Raw genomic sequence first — 25793 nt, 5'->3', positions numbered from 1 at the left:
GGGTGGAAAGCCACCACCATGGGGAAAACGTACCTGAGGTTAGCTTGCGAGATACTCTAATGGGATCATGAATAACTTGTTGTATCACCTGCAGGAAATTACTTTCCATCTGATGCCAATATACTGTTGTACCTTGATCACAAACTCCACTTTCCCCTCAGACCCTTTGCTTCTGACACTGATTAGTGTCTGATTGTTTATCTTATTGTTAATCTGACAATGATTAGTGTCTGATTGTTTTCTCCATGTCCAATTGTGTAAAATCTTTTCTTCACATTCACCATGTAAGTAATATCTTATGAGCTCAATACATACAGAGACGAAACCCCTGTTCAGTACTCTTGTCTCTTTCCGGACATTAGCCTCTCTCGTATTCAATTCTGCATCTTCTCTCTTGCTGGCAAAGAGAGAACTCCAGACTCATAGTCTGTGACAGAAGTGCACTGCCTTTCTGTAGAAACCATTCAAGCTTTGTAAGCTGGTGTGGCTCAGTTTTGAATTTTGCTTCTTTCTAAGTGAATTGTCACAGAGATGTGCACCATCAGGCAGAATGGCCAAGCATCAAAGGCTGTGTGAAGAGCAGGCCAGGTTATAATTTTCCTTTTATAATAAAGGACAAAGGGCTTGCTCTTACTCGGCTGTTTTCTTATAGTGCTGATTTGATAATGGTGTTTTTTTTTTCCCTCTAGGGTAACTATATCCTTTAATTATAAGGCCTCATTAGCTATTGTACTGTTTCATCCCCAGATATTTTTTTTCTTTTGCTCCTAAATGTTTCCAGTGACAGTAGGAAAATGATGTATGTGTTGATAGCTGAGAGCAGGTTTGTTTCTAAATATATAGGGATTCATTCTAAGTAGTCATACCATGACTCATAACGTCTCCCTGAGGCATTCTTTCCAACGACCCCTTGCCACCCACGTTGTATCTCTTCTTAGCCATTATTTCTCCTCTTGTTAAGAGTTGTTGCTTATTTTGGAGAACAGTTGGGGCTTAATAACGTATGTTCTATGCTGCAACTTCTTACTCAACATGTATTCCTATGGAAGGTAGACTTGCACAAAGAGATTGATTGCACCTCCCAAAACTGGTCTGTAATCATGGCCTGGAGAAGACATATAGTCCATTGCAAGAAAAACACCATCAGCTCTCTCTAGAGATGGTTTGGCTGTTCACCAAGCATGGAATTCCTTTAGCTGAGGATAAAGCTGTTAAAAGGCTAATGTTGGGAGAAAAAAAAACAAACACACTGACTTCAGATTCACTCAAGATCAGGTTTCCGTGGGAGAAAGAGGAGTGCTGGCAATGTGCCCCTGGTGGAAAAAAGGATATATATTATGGGCTGGGCCAGTGCTTCTCAAACTTGAATGCACATCTGAGTCATCGATTCAAATAACATTTCTGACTCAGAGGTCTGCAGGCGTGACCTTAGACTCTGCATTTCTGAGCCGCTTTCCAGTGATGTCACTGTTGCTGGCCGGTGGGCCACACTCTGAGCAGCAAGGGACTGGAGGACACCCTGCTTATTATCAGGTCTCCCTGGAAGCTGGAAAACAAAGCGAAGGCTGACCTGAAAGCAGGGCGGGCGGTGGAGAAGAAGCCAGACCCCTGATGCAAGATGAGGTCCGGGAGGAGCAGGCAAAATCTCCTAAAGGGGCTTGTGAATGATAACAGACACTATGCTAGGGACACAGTGACCCAGGGCTTGGGGCAAAGCATCCTTGCAGCCAAGGAACTCTTTATATTCCTCCTGTTTCTGGCTTTCTTGAGCATGCTACACACAGGTGTTAGAAAATCATGCTGTGCAGCAACTTCTGGCATGGGCCGAAGCACCCAGGGAGGAGAGACCCCCTTGAAGAAAGGAGCAAGCTCCCCAGCATTAGCCCTGTCGGGCCCTTAGCTGTCCCCAACAGCAAGATGGCTAATTGCATGGAAGCCCAGACAGATGTGGACTCAGTCGGCACTTGGTTCCTTACTCACAGTGTGACTATAGACATGTTCTGCATCTTCTCCAGACTTCAGTTTCTGCATCTATGAAGCAGAGATAATATTAGTTCCAACGGACTAGGCTTATTGTAAAGGCTACTGAAACATAAAAGCCTTCATCCCTGGCACATCTAAATCCTCAGTAAATGCTAGTCTTGCCTCTTCCTTCTCCTTTTTCTTATTATTTTAGTAATTCTATTCGACCAGTCCTTGAAGGTGGCACCTTTTGATTTTTTTTCACTTGCGGCCGCAGTCACTTGTCCGTTTTTCCTATTTCTTGACCCTGCATTTCCTGATGCTCAGGGCACTAAGCCCAGCAGAGACAGACTTTCAGGTTCTGGGACTAAGCTGCAGCCCAAGTTGCAGAGCAAAGGCTCTGGAAACCCTGGGGTTTCCAGCTCAGTGAGCGGCACTTGGCTTGGTGCCCCACTGCCCCACTGCCATTTGGACATTGCATCATACCTTAGCCGCTGGGTCCTCTCCATCCCCCTTCTCTTTCCCAGGCATTTGTGATGGGATTTCGAATTTTGACTCTGGTTCCAATGTGTGTGGTTTCCCCCCACACATCCAAGACATCCAAGCGGTTCTTGGACACTAGCTGGGTGTCCTACAATTCAACTCAATTTTGACACAGTCTTCGTGGAAATGGATAGCATCAGATCCCACAGGTTAAAGATTCAGTCCTACAAGACTGTGCCCCACCCCCACTTCAGACCCCAGTGGCAAGTCTAGGTTGTCATCTGTGCTTCTTTTTAAAAATCATTTTCTTTCTTTTTTTTTTTTAATGTTTACTGAGTTTTGAGAGAGTGCACATGCATGTATGGGGGAGGGGCAGAAAGAGAAGGGGACTGAGGATCCCAAGCAGCCTCCCGCAAGCCCAATGTGGGGCTCGAACTCACAAACGGTAAGATCATGACCTGAGCCAAAACTGGACGCTCAATGGACTGAGCCATCCAGGTGCCCCATCACCTGTGCTTCTGACCTACCAGTTACAGATTGGAAGTTCCAGCAATTCCCCTCTTCTGGTTTGATTAATTTGCCAGATTGGCTCACTAAACTCAGAGAAACGTTTAATTTGCTAGATTACCAGTTTATTAGAAAAGGATAGAACTCAGGAACAGGTGGATGGAAGAGATGCCTTGGACAGGTGTGTAGGAAAGGACATGGGGCTTCCATTCTCTCTCTGGGTGTGCCACTCTCCCCAAAGCCTCATGCGCTCACCCACCCTGAAGCTCTCTGAACTCTCTCCTTTTGGGTTTTTATGGAAGATCTATTACACAGGCACGACTGATTAAATCACTGGCCACTGGTGATAGATTGAACCTCCAGCCCCTTTTCCCTCTAGAAAGGTCGGGGGGGGGGGGACTGGAAGGTCCAACCCTATAATCATGGGGTAAGTTACTCTGGCAGCTAGTCCCCGCCCCTGGGTGACCTAGAGGCTTTCCGAGAAACCTCATTAATATAACAAAAGGCACATTTAGCTCTCTTATCATTTAGGAAATTCCCAGGGTTTTCGGAAGTGTGTGTCAGAAACGGGACAGGACCAAATATGTATTTCTTATACATTACAATACCATAGGATCCCTCCTATGTCTTCTGGGACTTCACATTCTTCTTGGGGAGTCAAATTCATGAAAAAGAATTAGTGTGCTTCCTGATAAGTATAACTACCATGGAGATGATGCCAGCAGGCCAGGTCTGGGGACCCAGAGGGCGCCCTGCGGGACCAGGCAAGAGGGTCCTTGGCTTTGCATAGGATAGAAATCAAATTTGAGCCAGCAGGAAGTGAGAGCAGAGTTTATTGAAGATATAGAGCAGATACAGATGGGGCTTCAGGGAGACTCAGGAAAGGAGCCTGAGTCTTGTCTTTGTTCAGTCTCTGGGGGTTATTATTGAGGATTGTGGCCTGGTGTATGTGTCCTTTCAGGCATTCAGGAACCTGTTAGAACAAAGACAAAGGCCCAGGTGTTAGTCCTGGGAGTCAGGGGGGCTTGGCATTGAGATGTTTAGGCCGGTGGTCTGGAATGGCCTATGAGAGCTTTGGCTGGTCATTCTCACCTAGTCCTTCCTTAGATGTTATCTATTCTAGAGAAATCATTAACTCCTGTCCCTTACAAGGAAGTCATACGCTATTTGCATTGTGAGGCGTGTAGAAAGGGGGGTCGGGGTGCACTTCCTAGCAAGAATCAAAGCAGGAAAAGGAGCAAAAAGTAGATTTTTATGGAGTCCTTGTTTCCCTGTCTCAGAGGGCGAAAGCATCTTTGTTTGGTATATTTGGGGAAGATTTCACAAGGAAGCAGCCTTTCCATTAGTCATTCAAAGATAAATAGGTTGTCGGGCCAATATTGGCCCTGCTCATAATGCAACCAACTGTCTTGGTTTTCTGGGGATTGAGATGTTTTCTGGGATGTAGGATTTTCACCAGTGAAACTAAGACAGTGCCAGGCAAACCAGAATGGTTGGTCACGCCGACGAGTCCATCGTGATCATCTGTCCGGGCCTTAGAGTCTTGTTTTCTTTTAGCAGTTCTCTGAGAGCCTGTAGTCTGTGGTTGGGACCCTGATGTCAAATTCTAGAACATGGAGGGGCTCTCTGCCTGGAGTAGTGGATGGCTGTCAGAGTCTCTATCCTTTTGTCCTACTCTTGGTGTTGGGACTTTTCTTGATTACCCTCTTCTGGATGAGCCTGTCTTTAGGTCAGTGTTTCTCCAAGTTAGTCTTGAATCCCTGTGCTCAGAAGGGGGACCCCTGCTTGGGAGTTAATGTCATCCTGAGATTCTTAATAATTTTATGTTTGAGTTTGTGTTTTGTAAGTGAAGTCCAATAGGACAATGGAGGATATGCTGGCTTATGGATCATCTTCCAGTCTGGACAGGTTCTTGGCCATCTGCTCCCCTAAGGCCTGGTGCTTCCATATCTCCTACCTTCTCTTCCTCCTCCCCGTCTTCCCCCCTGCCGTCCTGGCTGGGGTCTGAGAGCAGGTGCATGGAGGTTTGGCTACATGCACACCACGCCAAGGAGGGGCATGGCAGGGCCACCCCTGTCTCAAGGCACTGGAGCCATGGGCAGCTTGACAGGAATGAGTCTCTCGCCCATCCTGCATCCAGGTATCAGGCACATTTCTGTGGGGAAATTCTAGTCGCTCAGGAGTCGCCCGTCTGTGTGGGTTGGGGTAGTGTGTCCATAGGAAGGGGAGATTGGCCTCTTGTCCTTGTCCAGAGCACAGTGTGGTGCATTGTATCAACCCAGCAGTTTTAGGGAGGAGGATCCTGGTGTGTACACAGCCAGTGGCAGGGCAAAGTCCCCTGGCGCCTGTGAGGGTCTGCTCTCACCCAGGGACGATCTTCTTGCCCAAGGGAGTCCAGCATTAAATAGCAAATGAAAAATCATGATTGGCCAAGAAAGAAATTATGGAAGGAAGGAAAAAGTGTACTTTAGTAGTGTTAAAGGCACCTTTTTTTCTTGCCTTTGTACAGGGGCTCGTGTGTTTTCCTTTTGCTTTAAGCTCTGTTTCTAGGCCTCACTGCAGACCTACTGAATTAGAGTTTCTAGAATAGTATCCTGGGAATCTGCATTTTAAGATGCTCCCCAGCTGCTTCTAATGCACACCTAATTTTGAGAGCGCTGCAGTATCCTACCGTCCCCCAGCGTGGCTGAATGTCCAGAGTTGAACACTTCTTCTCTCTGGTAGAGTTGCCTTTTGTCCACCGTGGGTAGTGTGGGCAAAAGGAGAGAGAACTCAACTCCTCTGAAGTCTCAGCTTCTACCATTGACTTCCAACCTAGCAGGGGCTGTGGGGCCAAATTGGTAGGACCCGGGGTCCTGTAAGCATCAGCACCTCTGCATTTCTAGCTTGCCAGGATGTCCAGTAGAGCTGCGCTGGGCCATGTCTTTGAAGGGAAGCATGGTCCTGGGACCCGACTTGGTGTGTGATGCACCCTGTTCCCTCCCCGCCTCAGTGGTGTTCCAGATAGTAGGGGTTCTATTGGTTTGTGTCCCCATGTGAGGAGGGTGTAGAGCCGAGTCCATCCTCAAGAGACGTCTGGCGTGAGTGAGATGCAGATTTAATCCCTGAGATTCTCTGTTGATTGTCAGCTGCAGTGTAACCAGTCTATTGACTGTCACCATTCTAATGAGTGTGACTGTGTGTACATGGGCACGAATACGTGTATGTATTCATACACGCGTATATATATTCACACACGCATGTATGTATACATATATACACACGTATACTTTGTATAAATGTGCCGTGACATCTGGTTTGATGTCTTCCATATTCACGAACTTTATGTTTTTTGAAAGTGCATTGAGACTGTATGTGTGTCCATTTCTTTGCGTCTGATCACTACGGCAGGGTTGGTGTTTGTACAGTCATTAGTGAGATGGTCTTTCACATTCATTTAATTAATGGAATGTCGCCTTAGGGGAAATCATATAAAAGTATAAATGAGGTGTGTGCTAAAAGCTGCATCAGGTATTTAGAACTGGTGTTGCATTTTTCCCCCAGAAAAAAAAAAAAACATGTTATAAAAAGGACTTCCTGAGCTATGTCTTAAAAACCCATTTAGTCCCTTGTGTAGCTAAAATGGCTGTCATGTGCCATGTTTGCAAGATGGGATGGCATTAACGTTATGGTATAGTCCTCCCTTTCTGTGTAGCTTTTGGGGCACAGGGACAAAGGTGCCTTGGGTTGGGGAGAGGCTTCCGGAAGGAAGAGCAGGAAGGGGAAGGGAGTGGGTAGGGGTGGACCCATGGGAAGTGAGAGAGGGGGTGGGTCATCGTGTGGAGGTTTGATGATGGAACTTGGGGCTCTACCCACCCTCCACCCTCAGACCCACCTTTCTAGAAGGCCTAGTCACTCACCCCACCTACCATCTTCAGACTCAGACCTCGTTCCCGCGAGGTGGTGGTTGGCATTGAGTGGGATGGGTCCTGTGGGCATGGAAGGTGTCCCCACCGACCACTCCCCCACCGCAGTCCCCTTCTCTGCCAGCGTGCAGGGTGGAGTATCATTGCTCTCACATTCACCTGGAGCCCATTAGCTCGGGGCCACTGGCTCCGGTTTCTCGGCTTAACCTACATCTGCCGTGGCTGTGTCTGGTCACCCTGCCCTCTTCCCTCAGGTTCCACCCCACATCCTGTCTGGGGCAGGCTTGAATCCCTGCTTAAATTCATAACTGTGTCTCGCCTGGGGGTGGATTTCAGAAATTGACCCAAGGTTACTGACTCTGGCAGATGCTGAGATGGGCACAGAACCCACTTTTCCTGACAGCCATCAGGCGTGGAGCCTGTCCACACTCCATCTGCTGCCCACAACCTCCCTTCACCCCATTGCACTCTGACCCTTCACACCCAGGCCTCTGCCTACCCTGCAGCTTCACAATGTGCCATACATTTGTCTGGCTATGAAAGTGCTTGCTCTGGTCCGCAGGAGCCAGGGCATTTGAGTGGGATCCTTTGGGACACAAGAGGCCATCTCGTGTCCAGATCTGAGAGCTCAGCCAAGAGGCACTGTTTCCATACAGTGAAGGTGACTTTGAGCTGTCCCGTTTTATGCCAAGTAAGTGCAATCCTTAGGGTTTTGGCCACCTACCAGCCCCACCCTCATCCAGGCAAAGTGCGGGCACTGCCCTGACCTAAGCTACGTGTAGCCAGAGGATTCCTGTTGCAGTTCCTGAGTGGGCAGGATAATCAGACACCCATCCTGTATTCACTAGGCCATGAACACTCTAGCTATGAATATTTATTTAGTTATCCTGTAAGGAGTGTTTTAAAGGAAAAACAGGATGCTCCAGAAAGCATAAAATACAGAGGACTCACTAGAGAGAAGGCTTCGCTGAGACCCATGGATTAAAGAGGAATTAGCAGGCTCGGGGGTGAGGGGGCTGGGATCAGGCTTCACTGGGTCCTGCTGAGTTGAGAAGGAGGTGAGGTCTTTCAGGTGGTGTGGAGCAGATAGTTGTAATGTGGGTCTGAAGTTTCCATGAACGTCTGGGCTAGAGAAATAAATACCGAGAGTCATGGTATGATGTGGGGATAGTGTTGTATGAGTGAGGAAAGACTGAGATCTAACCCTGGGTGAGCTGGGAGTGAGTGAGAGGTGAGCAACGGACAAGACAGTGCATACTCTTACAAGAAGTGCTCTGCGAGGGGAGGAGGGGGTTTGGATGGAAGGAGAAGCTTTTCCTGACTTCGAGATGGAAGAGACTTTAAAAGCTGATAGGAAAGATACAGCAGAAGGCGGGAGGGGACCCAGAGTCCTGAGGAAGGGATTGGCTTTAGACAAGAAGAGGCTCCTCCCTCCATTGGTCCAGAGGGAAAAAGAAGATGTGTAGTTGCAAATGGCTCATCGATTTGCAAAGGGAAGGGAAGGCAGTCCCTTTCTGGTAGTTCTCATTTTCCCTGTGAAAGAGAAGAGGTCACCTCTGAGAGTGGAAGGAGCAGAGGTGAGGTAGCGGGAGGGGTTTTCAAGAGCACGGAGAATCAGGCTCAGAGAATGGGCAGAAGCAAAGGTTTCGCATGGTCTGACCCATAGGCGGGTCTGCAAAGGACACAGCTGTGGCCGAATGCCACTTGCGGCAGCAGGTACTGATGAACAGTCAGCCCTGAGTCTGGACTCTGGACTCAGTACACCTGTGCTAGGGTCTGCAACTATCCCTAGAAGCCAGATGGTACTGCCATCTTTGTTGCTTCCAGAAAGAATTCTTCATTGTCTGTGCCCCTACCTCTTTCTATCACTTGCTCTAGGAGTAAAATCTTGGAAGGAGTCTTCTGATTAGCTGAGCCTGGGTCATGTACTCATATTGCCTTACCTGCCACAGGAGTCAGGAAGCTGGCATTTTCAGCTTCTAAGGTTAGAAGGTGCATTCTGTTCCCAGCCCCAGATTCATAAGGTGGGAAGGGCATTCAGGTCCTCAAAAGTCTCAATAAACATAAGACAAATGCCTGTGACGTGGCTGCCTCTCCACTGGTACTCTGGACGGCAGGTCCCAGACACCCGGGAAGCAGCGTCCTCACCCGGGACTGGCTGTGATCTTTCTCAGGGTGGAGATGATGCCGATGCAGATGCATGGTCTCTTCCTTTATTTGGGTTTGTTGTTGTGACAACCAGGAAAATGTCTCTTTACATTCTCCACACACCCCAGCTGGTGGTACCATCCCCTTGGAGAACCACACCAGGGGATTTAGTGTTCAGGAGGTAAAGACCCCTTTTGGCCAAAGGATGAGTTCTAAGAAGATTAAGAACTTAGATTAAGAACTTAGATTAAGATCTAAGATTAAATAATCTGTAGCCCAGCTGGTCTGAAATGACATGTCAGCTTAAACTTCATTCTGTTATTCTTAAGTTCATGTAATAAAATCTAGGTGACCACCATTATGCTCTACAGACACTTACAACTGTTGTCGAAAAGGTTTCTGAGGTGCCCTGTCATCAGGAAGATCGTTGGATACACAGCCAAAAGGATAATTTTAGCCTTAGGTAAAACTATGATATAGCCATGGTTGGTGAACTTAAGAAAGAAGTAACAGAGGAAAAGGGAATACGATAGCCCATAAGAGTAGGAAAGGACCATTATGAGTACAGGCCCAAAATGTTACAACTCTCTAGGTAGAAAGATATTTGTCAAGAGGAAGAGCCTGGGACATTCTGGAGGGTGTGATCTTTTTTTTTTTTTTAATTAAAAATTTTTTTTTTATTTGAGAAAGAGAGAAAATGAGTAGGGGAGGGGCAGAGAGAGAGAGAGAGAGGATCCCAAGTAGGCTCCACACTTACCTCGCAGCCTGATGCGGGGCTTGATCCTATGACTCGGGGATCATAACCTGAGCTGAAATCAAGAGTTGGAAGCTCAACCGACTGAGCCACCCAGGTGCCCCAAGGAGGGTGTGATCTTCTTTATGAAAAATGACAGTCACATAGTTTGGAATCTGATTGAAGACAAATCACCATGACTGAGAAATATTTTGTTGAAGCCTGATATAAGCCATTTATAGAAATTAATCTATTTTCAGGAATCACTGAGTCTAAAACATTTTAACCAGATTCAAGGAAGAGTTTGATGACTTAGTCTTTGGTAATTAACATTGCATTAGTGAAACCTCTTTGCCTTGAAAGATCCTGACTGTGAAATTTCCCTTGTTCTGTATAGTTTGTCAGACAAATTCTTAGGCTGCTTTTCAGTTCAGTGAGTGAACCAAATGCCACGGGCAATTTTCTTACAGAAAACTCCCTGAGTTTTACAGGGAGAATCAGGCCCTAGACAAAAAAAAAAAAATTTCGGACAGTTAGAGTAACCAGAGCAGGATAAAATATAAGGTGTTACTAGGAAATTGGACCCAGAGTTCTTAGATTCCAGGGGGCTTCAGCTTATTTAAAACCACCACCATTTTGTAAATTGTTACTTGTAGATAAAACGTTCCTGAGCAACATATGCTAGTCTCAAATTCTGCACTTTGAGTCTACTTGGGGAATAATGCTTAAAGTCCACAAGGACTGAAAATCCCGCTCTATGGCATTAATCATTTTTTTCTCCAGAGTTAAGAACTCACCAGAAATAAGATATAGATGCAAGTGTTTGACCTTTTCTCTTTCAATTTTTTTCTTGAAATCTTCCATTAAAAAAATAGTAGGCTTGTCATTTTCCAAGTTATTGGAGTGTTCCAAATCTTTAGACTCAATTTTGCTTTAGGGTTGCTATTTCTCAGGCTATTGTAGTTATTTTTAATGAGGAAATGAGAGACTTGATTCTTCTCTCCTTTCCACTTTCTACCCCTGTCTTTGCCTCCTGCTGACTGGAATTTTAATTCCTTAAAAAGAACCCAGGGAAACATGGTTGTTGGTATTTAAACCCTGGGCAGGCTGTCATGTGGGATAAAGAGTGGAGATCTGTGTTACTCCAAGGCAGGGGAAGTGGACTTAGGAGAGAAAGTTTTTGACAAAACACCATGGAAAGATAATGGCTGGAACTTGTCAGCAATGCTGTGGGTTTCCTCTCAAAAAGAGATTCTTGGGTGAAGGTTCTTAACCTGGGTGAGAGGTTGACCTAGGGACCTCTTGAGTCCCTTCCTGTAAGTTTCTGAAATGATCCACGTTCCCTCCTCACAGGTGAGCAGGTGCTTCTGGGAGACAGTAAGAGGCACGGAGGGACAAAGTGACTTTTCTCCTGAGCACAGTCTTTTTGATGGTGCCAGAGACTGGGTTTTTCAGCCCCAGGTGATGATAAACTTATAAGAAAGGGGTGACTTTGTTCTGCCATTGGCAGATGTGTTCTTTGGACCATGATTAAAAGGATCCTTTTTTCAGGCCAGCTGAGTTGTGTTTTCATCATTGGCCTTGATTGTTTTATGAGGATTATATTTCATTTTGTAAGACGTTCTCAAACAAGGTTACCAAAATAGAGTTTAATTTCACTCGATCTGCATTTTTCCTTCGCAATTAACATTTTTGTCTATAGAATTAGCTCCATAGATAAGGTTTCTAAATGGGCACCAGACATAGAAGAAGTTTAATGGTTTTGTTCCATATTTTGGGCCTTACTTTTCCTAACTTGTATTCGTATTTTTACATGGAGAGTGGGAATGTTTATAATTTAGCTAATAGAAACTAAATGTTTGAAGGTGCCTCTTCACAGGTTACTGATTAATGACAAAGGTAAAAAGATAATGATGGGGGAAATCGGGTGGACACCTCATTAGACAGAGGATCAAACATAGCATCACTGATAATAGGACCACCTGGCATCTTGTGCCCCCTGGCGTGATGCCATGAGAAGAAAGGTAATGCAAGAAGTAGTCTTGCCAAAATGCTTAACCAGATCATGAGAAAATAATCAGGCAAATTCAGATTGTGGACCCTTCTGTGACAGAAAGGATGTGGACTCTTCTTAATGCCAATGTCAGGAAAGACAAAAACCATGGGGGGACTGCTCTAGGTTATAGGACACAAAAGACTTAATAGGTACATGGTGCATGTAATCCTGGATTGGAATCCAATGGGTATTGTTAGGAGAATCAGGGAAATTTGAATATGGACAGTGTGTTAGATAATGTTTTTGTACAAATGGTAAAAATTTCTTAGACATCAAAATGTTGAGAGTGTGTAGAAAAGTCCATGTTCTTGGGATATACCTGCTGAAATAGTTAGAGGTGAAGCATAATGATGTCTGAAACTTACTTGCAAAGATTCAAACACAGAGTGTGTGTATGTGTGTGCGTGTGTGTGTGTGCATGTGCACGTGCAGAAAGAGCATACGTGAGAGAGAGCACAAGTATGGCAAAATGTTAACGTTTTGTTCATCTGATGAAAAACATATTGATGTCCATTGTACCATTATTTGAGCTTTCCTGGAGGGTTGAAAATCATGCAAAATAAAACGTTGGAAAAGTGAATTAGAAATTTTACTCCACTTTGTGGAGCAATATGCTTATCAAATCCTAAAGCTGTTAGAGCAGACTAATTTCATATCACAAACTTAAGACTTTTGGTGGAGGGTGTGCTGTCTAGTTGAGCGAGAAGCTAATTCCAGATATGACTTTAGATACATTTGCATAGCATTTTGCAATTTCGCGTGTCCCATTTATGAATTTCATTTCAATTCAACAACATTTATTAAGCACCTATTCTGAGGATACAGGAGTGATTAAGACACAAATGTGGGAACAACAGATGAAAGTGAATATATGCCACAGAGCATGATAGGTGCTCTTTTAGATGAGAACATAAACTTTGTATGACATGGATGTTATTGCTTCTTATTTACTTGACAAATATTTTTTATGATCATTTTATGTTACTATTTTATGGGCGAGGACATAAAATCTCAGAGTGGTTCAGGGAGGTGCTTAGAGTCATGTGCCCAGCGGGTGGCAAGGCAAAGGATTCAGTGCAGGGGGTTGGTTCTCCTGCACCCTTAGCAGTCCACTGAGCTTGGGCACTAGCTAGAACACTTGGGGGTTCACCTCTGCCTCCTGAACTTGGAGGCAGCTACACAACTTTAATATCCATCCGTCCATGCATCTATCCACAGTATTTATTGAACATGTACTACGTGGCCATCTGGGAAGGCCCTGAAATCATGGGCTGTAGTGAGCTGGAATCTCAGAGGCTTCAGAATGGTGAGCATTGGCAGAGAAGCAAAGGTCAGATGATGCCATCTTGTCTCACCTGCTCACTTTAGAGACATTTGAAGTCAAAGTGCCTCACACTCTACCTATTATTATTACCTGCTTCTTTTTTTTTAAATTTTTTTAACGTTTATTCATTTTTGAGAGACAGAGAGAGAGCATGAGCGGGGAAGGGGCAGAGAGAGGGAGACAGAGAATCTGAAGCAGGCTCCAGGCTCTCAGCTGTCAGCACAGAGCCCAACGCGGGGCTCAAACTCATGAACTGCAAGATCATGACCTGAGCTGAAGTCAGACGCTCAACCGACTGAGCCACCCAGGTGCCCCTATTACCTGCTTCTTGAAACATTATTTAAAAGACTACTTTGTATCTCCAACTGATTGATCATGAAGTTCAAGGCCTCTGCAGCTCATTCCAAAATCACATGGAGAAAAGACTACAGCTCAGTTCTTCCTGGTCATTTCTTCCTCCTTATCTTTGACTCCCAAATATTATTTCTCTGAATTGCACAGCTCTGCCCCTGCTTTTCTGCTTCTAGAGCTTTCATAGTCTGGCACTTCCTAGCCTCATGAAGGGCCCTTGTTTACGTCTGTGAATCTCATAAGTCACTCATGAATGCTTTGAAGAATTGTGAGTGATCAAGGAACAAGCATAAGTAACTAATAATGGGAGTTTAACAGAAGGAGCCCTTTATTTATTTATTTATTTATTTATTTATTTATTTTTAATGTTTATTTTATTTATTTTTTTTTAAACATGAAAATATCTTTATTTTATTTATTTATGTTTTAGATATAATATTTTTTAATTTTAATATTTATCTACTTATTTATTTATTTATTTATTTATATAATTTATTGTCAAATTGGCTTCCACACAACACCCAGTGCTCAGCCCATAAATAGATAAAAATGATGTAGTTTATATATACGATGGAATACTACTTGGCAATGAGAAAGAGAAAATATCTTTATTTTAAAGTCATATTTACTACTGCTTCTGAGTCAAAAAGCCGTGACAGAGTAATTACCAGAGCTATAATATAATATAGGACTGAAATAAGAACTAGTACTTGAAACGGCACAAATAAACACTCCTACTATCTACAGATTCTTATAACTTAGTGAACACGATTCTTGAGAAACTGTGAATGCTTGTTGGCTCTGTGTTAGCTACCTTCCTACTTGCTTTCTCTTCACTTGTAGCTGGAACTGGAGAATTGATCTTAAATTTTCCCAGTCGTTTGAAAGTTGATACTTTTCACCATCCAGTAATCCCCAATTACATTATGTTATTGCTTGTCAGAGACTACATGGAAGAGACCTGCTTTATATAAATATTTTGATGAAATTTAAAAAAGAATGGGAATGTTTAGAACATCACGCAGTAGACCTATGAAGGTTTCTTCCCTCTTCCTCTATGCCTTCCTTCTATAATTCTTTATTTATTTATTTATTTATTTTTTTTATTTATTTATTTTTATTTATTTTTTTATTTTTTTATTTTTTAATATATGAAATTTACTGTCAAATTGGTTTCCATACAACACCCAGTGCTCATCCCAAAAGGTGCCCTCCTCAATACCCATCACCCACCCTGCCCTCCCTCCCACCCCCCATCAACCCTCAGTTTGTTCTCAGTTTTTAACAGTCTCTTATGCTTTGGCTCTCTCCCACTCTAACCTCTTTTTTTTTTTTTTTTTTTTTCCTTCCCCTCCCCCATGGGTTTCTGTTATGTTTCTCAGGATCCACATAAGAGTGAAACCATATGGTATCTGTCTTTCTCTGTATGGCTTATTTCACTTAGCATCACACTCTCCAGTTCCATCCATGTTGCTACAAAAGGCCATATTTCATTTTTTCTCATTGCCACGTAGTACTCCATTGTGTATATAAACCACAATTTCTTTATCCATTCATCAGTTGATGGACATTTAGGCTCTTTCCATAATTTGGCTATTGTTGAGAGTGCCGCCACAAACATTGGGGTACAGGTGCCCCTATGCATCAGTACTCCTGTATCCCTTGGATAAATTCCTAGCAGTGCTATTGCTGGGTCATAGGGTAGGTCTATTTTTAATTTTCTGAGGAACCTCCACACTGCTTTCCAGAGCGGCTGCACCAATTTGCATTCCCACCAACAGTGCAAGAGGGTTCCTGTTTCTCCACATCCTCTCCAGCATCTATAGTCTCCTGATTTGTTCATTTTGGCCACTCTGACTGGCGTGAGGTGGTATCTGAGTGTGGTTTTGATTTGTATTTCCCTGATAAGGAGCGACGTTGAACATCTTTTCATGTGCCTGTTGGCCATCCGGATGTCTTCTTTAGAGAAGTGTCTATTCATGTTTTCTGCCCATTTCTTCACTGGGTTATTTGTTTTTCGGGTGTGGAGTTTGATGAGCTCTTTATAGATTTTGGAAACTAGCCCTTTGTCCGATGTGTCATTTGCAAATATCTTTTCCCATTCCGTTGGTTGCCTTTTAGTTTTGTTGGTTGTTTCCTTTGCTGTGCAGAAGCTTTTTATCTTCATAAGGTCCCAGTAACTCACTTTTGCTTTTAATTCCCTTGCCTTTGGGGATGTGCCGAGTAAGAGATTGCTACGGCTGAGGTCAGAGAGGTCTTTTCCTGCTTTCTCCTCTAAGGTTTTGATGGTTTCCTGTCTCACATTCAGGTCCTTTATCCATTTTGAGTTTATTTTTGTGAATGGTGTGAGAAAGTGGTCTAGTTTCAACCTTCTGCATGTTGCTGTCCAGTTCTCCCAGCACCATTTGTTAAAGAGACTGTCTTTTTTCCATTGGATGTTCTTTCCTGCTTTGTCAAAGATGAGTTGGCCATACGTTTGTGCGTCTAGTTCTGGGGTTTCTATTCTATTCCATTGGTCTATGTGTCTGTTTTTATGCCAATACCATGCTGTCTTGATGATGACAGCTTTGTAGTAGAGGCTAAAGTCTGGGATTGTGATGCCTCCTGCTTTGGTCTTCTTCTTCAAAATTACTTTGGCTATTCGGGGCCTTTTGTGGTTCCATATGAATTTTAGGATTGCTTGTTCTAGTTTCGAGAAGAATGCTGGTGCAATTTTGATTGGGATTGCATTGAATGTGTAGATAGCTTTGGGTAGTATTGACATTTTGACAATATTTATTCTTCCAATCCATGAGCAGGGAATGTCTTTCCATTTCTTTATATCTTCTTCAATTACCTGCATAAGCTTTCTATAGTTTTCAGCATACAGATCTTTTACATCTTTGGTTAGATTTATTCCTAGATATTTTATGCTTCTTGGTGCAATTGTGAATGGGATCAGTTTCTTCATTTGTCTTTCTGTTGCTTCATTGTTAGTGTATAAGAATGCAACTGATTTCTGCACATTGATTTTGTATCCTGCAACTTTGCTGAATTCATGTATCAGTTCTAGCAGACTTTTGGTGGAGTCTATCGGATTTTCCATGTATAATATCATGTCATCTGCAAAAAGCGAAAGCTTGACTTCATCTTTGCCAATTTTGATGCCTTTGATTTCCTTTTGTTGTCTGATTGCTGATGTTAGAACTTCCAGCACTATATTAAACAACAGCGGTGACAGTGGGCATCCCTGTCGTGTTCCTGATCTCAGGGAAAAAGCTCTCAGTTTTTCCCCGTTGAGGATGATGTTAGCTGTGGGCTTTTCATAAATGGCCTTTATGATCTTTAAGTATGTTCCTTCTATCCCGACTTTCTCAAGGGTTTTTATTAAGAAAGGGTGCTGGATTTTGTCAAAGGCCTTTTCTGCATCGATTGACAGGATCATATGGTTCTTCTCTTTTTTTTTGTTAATGTGATGTATCACGTTGATCGATTTGCGAATGTTGAACCAGCCCTGCATCCCAGGAATGAATCCCACTTGATCATGGTGAATAATTCTTTTTATATGCTGTTGAATTCGATTTGCTAGTATCTTATTAAGAATTTTTGCATCCATATTCATCAGGGATATTGGCCTGTAGTTCTCTTTTTTTACTGGGTCTCTGTCTGGTTTAGGAATCAAAGTAATACTGGCTTCATAGAATGAGTCTGGAAGTTTTCCTTCCCTTTCTATTTCTTGGAATAGCTTGAGAAGGATAGGTATTATCTCTGCTTTAAATGTCTGGTAGAACTCCCCTGGGAAGCCATCTGGTCCTGGACTCTTATTTGTTGGGAGATTTTTGATAACCGATTCAATTTCTTCGCTGGTTATGGGTCTGTTCAAGCTTTCTATTTCCTCCTGATTGAGTTTTGGAAGAGTGTGGGTGTTTAGAAATTTGTCCATTTCTTCCAGGTTGTCCAATTTGCTGGCATATAATTTTTCATAGTATTCCCTGATAATTGTTTGTATCTCTGAGGGATTGGTTGTAATCATTCCATTTTCATTCATGATTTTATCTATTTGGGTCATCTCCCTTTTCTTTTTGAGAAGCCTGGCTAGAGGTTTGTCAATTTTGTTTATTTTTTCAAAAAACCAACTCTTGGTTTCGTTGATCTGCTCTACAGTTTTTTTAGATTCTATATTGTTTATTTCTGCTCTGATCTTTATTATTTCTCTTCTTCTGCTGGGTTTAGGCTGCCTTTGCTGTTCTGCTTCTATTTCCTTTAGGTGTGCTGTTAGATTTTGTATTTGGGATTTTTCTTGTGTCTTGAGATAGGCCTGGATTGCAATGTATTTTCCTCTCAGGACTGCCTTCGCTGCATCCCAAAGCGTTTGGATTGTTGTATTTTCATTTTCGTTTGTTTCCATATATATTTTAATTTCTTCTCTAATTGCCTGGTTGACCCACTCATTCGTTAGTAGGGTGTTCTTTAACCTCCATGCTTTTGGAGGTTTTCCAGACTTTTTCCTGTGGTTGATTTCAAGCTTCATAGCATTGTGGTCTGAAAGTATGCATGGTATAATTTCAATTCTTGTAAACTTATGAAGGGCTGTTTTGTGACCCAGTATATGATCTATCTTGGAGAATGTTCCATGTGCACTCGAGAAGAAAGTATATTCTGTTGCTTTGGGATGCAGAGTTCTAAATATATCTGTCAAGTCCATCTGATCCAATGTATCATTCAGGGCCCTTGTTTCTTTATTGACTGTGTGTCTAGATGATCTATCCATTTCTGTAAGTGGGGTGTTAAAGTCCCCTGCAATGACCACATTCTTATCAATAAGGTTGCTTATGTTTATGAGTAATTGTTTTATATATCTGGGGGCTCGGGTATTTGGCGCATAGACATTTATAATAGTTAGCTCTTCCTGGTGGATAGACCCTGTGATTATTATATAATGCCCTTCTTCATCTCTTGTTACAGCCTTTAATTTAAAGTCTAGTTTGTCTGATATAAGTATGGCTACTCCAGCTTTCTTTTGGCTTCCAGGAGCATGATAAATAGTTCTCCATCCCCTCACTCTCAATCTAAAGGTGTCCTCCGATCTAAAATGAGTCTCTTGTAGACAGCAAATAGATGGGTCTTGTTTTTTTATCCATTCTGATACCCTATGTCTTTTAGTTGGCGCATTTAATCCATTTACATTCAGTGTTATTATAGAAAGATATGGGTTTAGAGTCATTGTGATGTCTGTATGTTTTATGCTTGTAGTGATGTCTCTGGTACTTTGTCTCACAGGATCCCCCTTAGGATCTCTTGTAGGGCTGGTTTCATGGTGACAAATTCCTTCAGTTTTTGTTTGTTTGGGAAGACCTTTATCTCTCCTTCTATTCTAAATGACAGACTTGCTGGATAAAGGATTCTCGGCTGCATATTTTTTCTGTTTAGCACACTGTAGATATCGTGCCAAGCCTTTCTGGCCTGCCAAGTTTCAAAGGAGAGATCAGTCACGAGTCTTATAGGTCTCCCTTTATATGTGAGGGCACGTTTATCCCTTGCTGCTTTCAGAATTTTCTCTTTATCCTTGTATTTTGCCAGTTTCACTATGATATGTCGTGCAGAAGATCGATTCAAGTTACGTCTGAAGGGAGTTCTCTGTGCCTCTTGGATTTCAATGCCTTTTTCCTTCCCCAGTTCAGGGAAGTTCTCAGCTATAATTTGTTCAAGTACCCCTTCAGCACCTTTCCCTCTCTCTTCCTCCTCTGGGATACCAATTATGCGTATATTATTTTTTTTTAGTGTATCACTTAGTTCTCTAATTTTCCCCTCATACTCCTGGATTTTTTTATCTCTCTTTCTTTCAGCTTCCTCTTTCTCCATAACTTTATCTTCTAGTTCACCTATTCTCTCCTCTGCCTCTTCAAGCCGAGCCATCGTGGATTCCATTTTGTTTTGCATTTCGTTTAAAGCGTTTTTCAACTCCTCGTGACTGTTCCTTAGTCCCTCGATCTTTGTGGCAAGAGATTCTCTGCTGTCCTGTATACTGTTTTCAAGCCCAGCGATTAATTTTATGACTATTATTCTAAATTCACTTTCTGTTATATTATTTAAATCCTTTTTGATCAGTTCATTAGCTGTTGTTATTTCCTGGAGATTCTTCTGAGGGGAATTCTTCCGTTTGGTCATTTTGGAGAGTCCCTGGCGTGGTGAGGACCTGCAGGGCACTTCCCCTGTGCTGTGGTGTATAACTGGAGTTAGTGGGCGGGGCCGCAGTCCGACCCGCTGTCTGCCCCCAGCCCACTGCTGGGGCCACAGTCAGACTGGTGTGTGCCTTCTCTTCCCCTCTCCTAGGGGCGGGATTCACTGTGGGGTGGCATGTCCCGTCTGGGCTACTTGCACACTGCCAGGCTTGTGTTGCTGTGGATCTGGCGTATTAGCTGGGGTGGGTAGGCAAGGTGCACGGGGGCTGGAGGGGCAGGCTTAGCTCGCTTCTCCTTAGGTGATCCACTTCAGGAGGAGCCCTGTGGCAGCGGGAGGGAGTCAGATCCGCTGCCGGAGGTTTGGCTCCGCAGAAGCACAGAGTTGGGTGTTTGCGCGGAGCGAGCAAGTTCCCCGGCAGGAACTGGTTCCCTTTGGGATTTTGACTGGGGGATGGGCGGGGGAGATGGCGCTGGCGCCTTTGTTCCCCTCCAAGCTGAGCTCTGCCGTCCGGGGGCTCAGCAGCTCTCCCTCCCTTTGTCCTCCCGCCTTCCCGCTTTCCGAGCAGAGCTGTTAACTTATGACCTCCCAGACGCTAAGTCGCGCTTGCTGTCGGAACACAGTCCGTCCGGCCCCTCCGCTTTTGCCAGCCAGACTCGGGGGCTCTGCTTGGCCGGCGAGCCGCCCCTCCGCCCCGGCTCCCTCCCGCCAGTCCGTGGAGCGCGCACCGCCTCGCCGCCCTTCCTACCCTCTTCCGTGGGCCTCTAGTCTGCGCTTGACTCCTGAGACTCCCTTCTGCTAATCCTCTGGCGGTTTTCTGGGTTCTTTAGGCAGGTGTAGGTGGAATCTAAGTGATCGGCAGGACGCGCTGTGAGCCCCGCGTCCTCCTACGCCGCCATCTTCTCCAAGCACCCAGTTAATGTTTATTTTTGAGAGAGAGAGAGACAGTGTGAGCAGGGTAGGAACAGAGAGAGAGGACGACACAGAATCTGAGGCAGGCTCCAGGCTCTGAGCTGTCAGCACAGAGCCTGATGTGGAGCTCGAACTCACAAGCTGTGAGATCATGACCTGAGCTGAAGTTGGACGCTTAACCAACTGAGCCACCCAGACACCCCTGGAAGGAGCCATTTAAAAGGCACGTGATTTTAAATCATCAAGTAAAAAATAAATAAATAAATAAATTCATACCTGTTGGCTTGACTTGAATGAACCGAACTGCAAACCCACTTTGGGGACCACTCACTTTGCCTTGCAGTGACATTTTGAATCTCAGAGGACATTTGCTGCAGAGCTGGAGTTCTCAGCGAGAATTGACTGCAGGTTACACAGCGGTGGTGGTGGTGATAGAGAAACCATAGGGTCTGGTCATGCAGATGGGGTCAGAAGAAACAAAGTGCACCCTAGCAACAGTCGGGGCACTTAAACATGCGTTGAGGAACCTCAGAAACCAGTTCCTAAGATGAAAATGGAAGGGATGTCCCATCCCATGGGCACTGGAAGACGAGTTGGTAGGATCAGTAGGCTTATTAAATTAGACCGGGTGGCAGGCTTCCAAAGGTTGGCAGGTGGTGGGGGGAAGCACACTGAGGCATGTCTGCACTGGCTCCTAGATTTGGAATTTTTAACTGCTGTGCTTGCTTCAGAGGGAGCACAATCCAGGTCAAATCCAATCCAATGAAATCCAAATCAGAAAGAGGGAGAACAATCCAGAAAGAAAGGAGACATTACCTTGGAACAGGATGAAGTGAAACAAAAAGAGTATCCCTTCTGAGCCACCGAGACTGTTTTATTTATTTGAGGTTTTCAGTAGCAGAAAGTGCAGCTTTGGAAAAACCAATGCACTCAAATAATCCTCGAGATGTATTATAACATAGCTCCCCATCTCCAGGCTCCCTATAATGGAATCTTAGGGTGATTGGCAATAATGGTATTTGGAAGTTTTCTGATAATTTACTCCCTCTAGGATGAAACAGGTCAACTATTAAGTACCTCTTAGATTCTATGGCTTAGCTAATGATCAGTGAGTAGAATACACATAGGCTCAGGATTTTAGGCCTAGAATACTTGGACATGTTACTTAACTTCTTAAGAGAGAATGTTTGTGAGGTGTCTCACGTAGTACCTGGAACATAGTAACTGTTAGATCATAAACTATTAAGTAAATATGTTGTTCTTTGCGGTGTGTGTGTGCTATGATTGTGGAATTTTGAGGGAAGAGGTTAAGAATGCTTTGAATGATTCCTGTATCCAAAAATGTTTCCTTTATATCCTATCTTACTCATATCTAAAGGCGGTCTTACTTTGATGTGGCCTAAGAGATATGCAAATAGTTTTCAGGGAAATACATTTGTAGTGATTTTCCAAACTTGGAGTTTTGGGATTTCCTCTGAATTTCTTCACTATGTAATAATGGTATGTGTCTTTTGGAAATTATTTCTATCTTTAGAATAGATTATGGTTTTCAGAATACCTTACAATTCCTAATCAGTTTTTCTCCATGAGGTTGGATCATTTATTTCCAAGGATCAGTAAATAATCTGAGAACATTAATCTGAGCCAGTGAAGCGGCTTTTTTTCAAGATCAAAGAACAAGTGTTTGACTGGGACAGAACTGGCTGAATTTAGGGTTTTCAGTCATTGGTGTGACAATTCTTCCTTCTGCAGAGAATAAGCCAAGGGGCTTCTTAGGGCAAAGGGTAATCTCTGTGACCAAGAGCAGTGGTTCTCACAGTGTGGCTTGGAACGCTTTGAGGTCCCCAAGACCTTTCAGGAGGTCCACAAGCTTTGAGATCCTCCCCTTCCCTATAACAGATCTATGTGAAGCCAGATTTTCTTTAAATACTTCAATCAAAACAATACAGAAGCAGTGTGAGAATCCAAATGTCTTCTATTAATGCACACATTTAAAGAGGCTTTAAAAATGTAAAGTGAAGCCACTACTCTCTGTACAGTTTTTAAGTTTTGGAAAAGGTAGTAATTTTTTTTTTTATAAAAATATGGTGTTTATGTTAACATTTAGTGGGTTTATTATTATTTTAAGTGAATTGGTAATAGATTTTTCAATTTTCTCTGCTTTTATATTTAATATGGGTACATTACCAAGAGATATAACCCATATAAACAAAAGCTTTTAGAGGTTCTCAATAACTGTAAGAAGTGTGCATGGGTCCTGAGACTGAAATTTGAAAACCATTGTCCCAAAGATTTTGGCTTCTAGTACCAGGTTTGAGGTTTGGAGCATTTACAACTAGCTGCTAGTTCTAAGACTTTTTTTTTTTTAAGATTTATTTTTGAGAGAGAGAGAGGGAGGGAGGCAGAGTACTAGTGGGGGAGGGGCAGAGAGAGGGAGACACAGAATCTGAAGCAGGCTTCAGGCTCTGAGCTGTCAGCACAGAGCCCGATGTGGGGCTCGAACTCATGAGCCTTCGAGCCGTGAGATCATGACCTGAGCTGAAGTCAGCTGCTCAACCAACCGAACCACCCAGGCACCCCTAGAGTTTTTAATTTTTTAAAATATGTGACTCTTACCATATCATTGTATGTAAAAAAATATAAAGAGGAAACCCCCTTATTTTGTCCCTAAGAAATGAAAGGATCTCACAAAGTCTGAGTACTGCCTCTTTCTCTAACTAGACACACTCATTGTTCAAATTGCTCTATTGGGCTAGTTAATAAGGTGGGGGAATCCTCTTCTGAGAGTCACTGTTGGCTCTGTTACTTGGGGTCAGGGAGTGCGGGGGGTGGAGAGCATGGGGGGGTAGAGATAATCCTTGTTCCTTGACATGTTAACATATTTAACACCTGTGTTTATTGTCGTATCAGGCTCTTTGGGAAATACATAGACTTTCAGGGTTCAAAATCCAAGCCATATAAGTTTTCAGGGAAGGGTAAGAGTAGATTTGCAAGGATGCCTGAGGTCCATTGTGGGAGGCATGTTGTGATTCATCAGGGGGACGGCAAAGAAAGGACCAAAGTCTCCCCGTGTCTCTTCCATACTTATGCATGGTTCTGGCCATGGGCAAAAGAGTAATGAGGATGAACGAGAAAATCAAAAAGAGGGAGAACAATCCAGAAAAAAGGAGACAGTGGAGATGATGCAGGGGAAGGAGGTACTATTACTCTACCAAAGAGTTGCTTTGCTCTCAGTTCTGCAGCTGTGAGCTCTCCAAGACCTGGGACCAGGGGCCGTGGCACTCCTGGGAGACACTCTGGGCTGTACTGTTGGTTCTTGGTCCTGGGAGAGCTTAGCACAAGATGGTTGTTTGCTTGATATAAGATTTTTCGAAGATAAAGGCTTTAAGATACTGTGTAGCCTTGTTAAAAATCAAGGATGAAATGAATAAGGTGTGACAAAGATTCGTGTATAGATCTGGTGGAGAAAGAAAAATGATGATTTGGTTTTGAACACCATAAGCTTGAGAGTCTGCACTGAGACAGAGTTGCCCTGTAGGCAGTTATAAATAGGATCTGGATCTTGGGAGAGGGGTGGCTTGATGTGTTTCCTTGGATCAGCATCACATAGAGATGGTCAAGGTTGTATAATAACTGTATCTCCTTTGCTTTATCAGCTTTTCCATGTGGCCTATATTATAATCAAATTTGCAAATTCTCCTCGCCCTGATCTTTGGGTCTTGGAAAGATCTGTAGACTTTGGAAGCACCTACTCACCTTGGCAATACTTTGCTCGTAAGTAACCTTGCTTATGACTATGTTATGAGGTAGTTTAATTATTTGCAACAGATCAACACTGGATTTAACTAGAAAATTAGTCTCTCAGTTTGGCTAATTAGGGACGGGTCAATTTTAACTTTCTGGTTTACTCTCAGTACATTCTTGTTACTCAAGCATGCATGCATTAATTCCAAGGATACACATGCGGAACTGAGGTTGAAATGCCTCTTATGATAAACCTTTTACCACTGTTTAGGAAGAAGCAGTGTACCTGTAACTGGGCCATAGCTCCAGTCCTTTTCCTTTTATGTAGAATTAGGGACTAAGTTTCATCTTCATGGATCCTGCATCTCACATTATTTACCTTGACCCTGTTATCTTCAACTAATGAAGAGTGTCAGTGTCTCTGAACCCTATGATGAATTGAGGCGGATAGAAATTTTGCTTACAAAGTCACTGGGCTTTCCATGAATGCTCCTTAGAGGGTAAACTTGCCTAATGAGGAGTGAGGAGTTAGAACCACATCTCCACACATTTCTGTTGGAAGAAAGTGGCCTGACATGGCTTGGTATTTTCTTTCATGAATTAAAAACTTTAGTTTAAGCTTTTGTCTAAAAACCTTAAATGTTTCTCTGTTCTTTCCTTCTGACGGATTTTCTTAAGAAAATGTAAGATTTCTTTACTTTTTTCTTATTTTTAAAAATGTTTATTTATTTTGAGAGCGAGAGAGAGGAAGAGAGAGAGAATCTCAAGCAGGCTCCATGCTGTCAGTACAGAGCCTGACATGGGGCTTGATCCCACGAACTGTGAGATCATGACCTGAGCCAAAATCAAGAGTCAGAGGCTCCACCAACCCAGCCACCTAGATGCCCTGGATACATAAGATTTCTTAAGAGATTTACAATAATATCATAATATTTTATTTTATAGTGTTAAAATCTTTTATTCCTAGACTCTAAAGTAGATTGTTTGGAACAATTTGGGCAGAATGCAAATATGGCTATCAGCCAAGATGATGATGTACTTTGTACTACTGAATATTCCCGGATTGTACCTTTGGAAAATGGTGAGGTAAGTCGATATGGGAGGATGGGAGAGATAAGACTCAGAAATGAACATGAGGATATAAAAGTTTCCATAACTGTGAAACTTGCACTTTCAACATCTAACATAGGTCACGATGGAAACCAGAACTTGGAACTGACTAGTAAAGAATTCACACTGCAGACTCCCAGAATGAGTTGGGTTGGAAATTCCTTTTTTTTTTTTTTTTTTTAATTGAGGTATAATTGACATTGGATGTTCTATTTGAGGTCTCAAATTCTTTGGAAGTCAGGACTCTGGATTCAAGGCTCACAGGTCTTGAACTGTCTTTTCTGGGGAATGTTGAAAAAGTGGGTTGCTGGTGATTGAGGTGAAGACCCCTCCCACTGCTTCACAAATAAATATCCCCTGTAAGAGTGAGGAGATGAAGGGTAGGTGATAGCATGAATC

The 25793-nt window shown here is 43.3% G+C and overlaps 1 protein-coding gene across 1 annotated transcript in view; it reads left to right on the top strand.

Annotated features, from left to right (window-relative positions):
• Nucleotides 1-25793, top strand: part of LAMA3 (laminin subunit alpha 3) — a 279507-nt gene that overhangs the window by 56084 nt on the left and 197630 nt on the right. The window contains exons 3-4 of the mRNA XM_049619625.1: nt 24197-24314; nt 25252-25370. Coding sequence (XP_049475582.1) covers nt 24197-24314; nt 25252-25370 — 237 coding nt within the window. The remainder of the gene's footprint in view (nt 1-24196; nt 24315-25251; nt 25371-25793) is intronic.

Source organism: Panthera uncia (genome assembly GCF_023721935.1).
Source record: "Panthera uncia isolate 11264 chromosome D3 unlocalized genomic scaffold, Puncia_PCG_1.0 HiC_scaffold_8, whole genome shotgun sequence".
In the NCBI taxonomy this organism is placed as follows: domain Eukaryota; kingdom Metazoa; phylum Chordata; class Mammalia; order Carnivora; family Felidae; genus Panthera; species Panthera uncia.
This window is presented reverse-complemented; position numbering and strand designations above follow the sequence as displayed.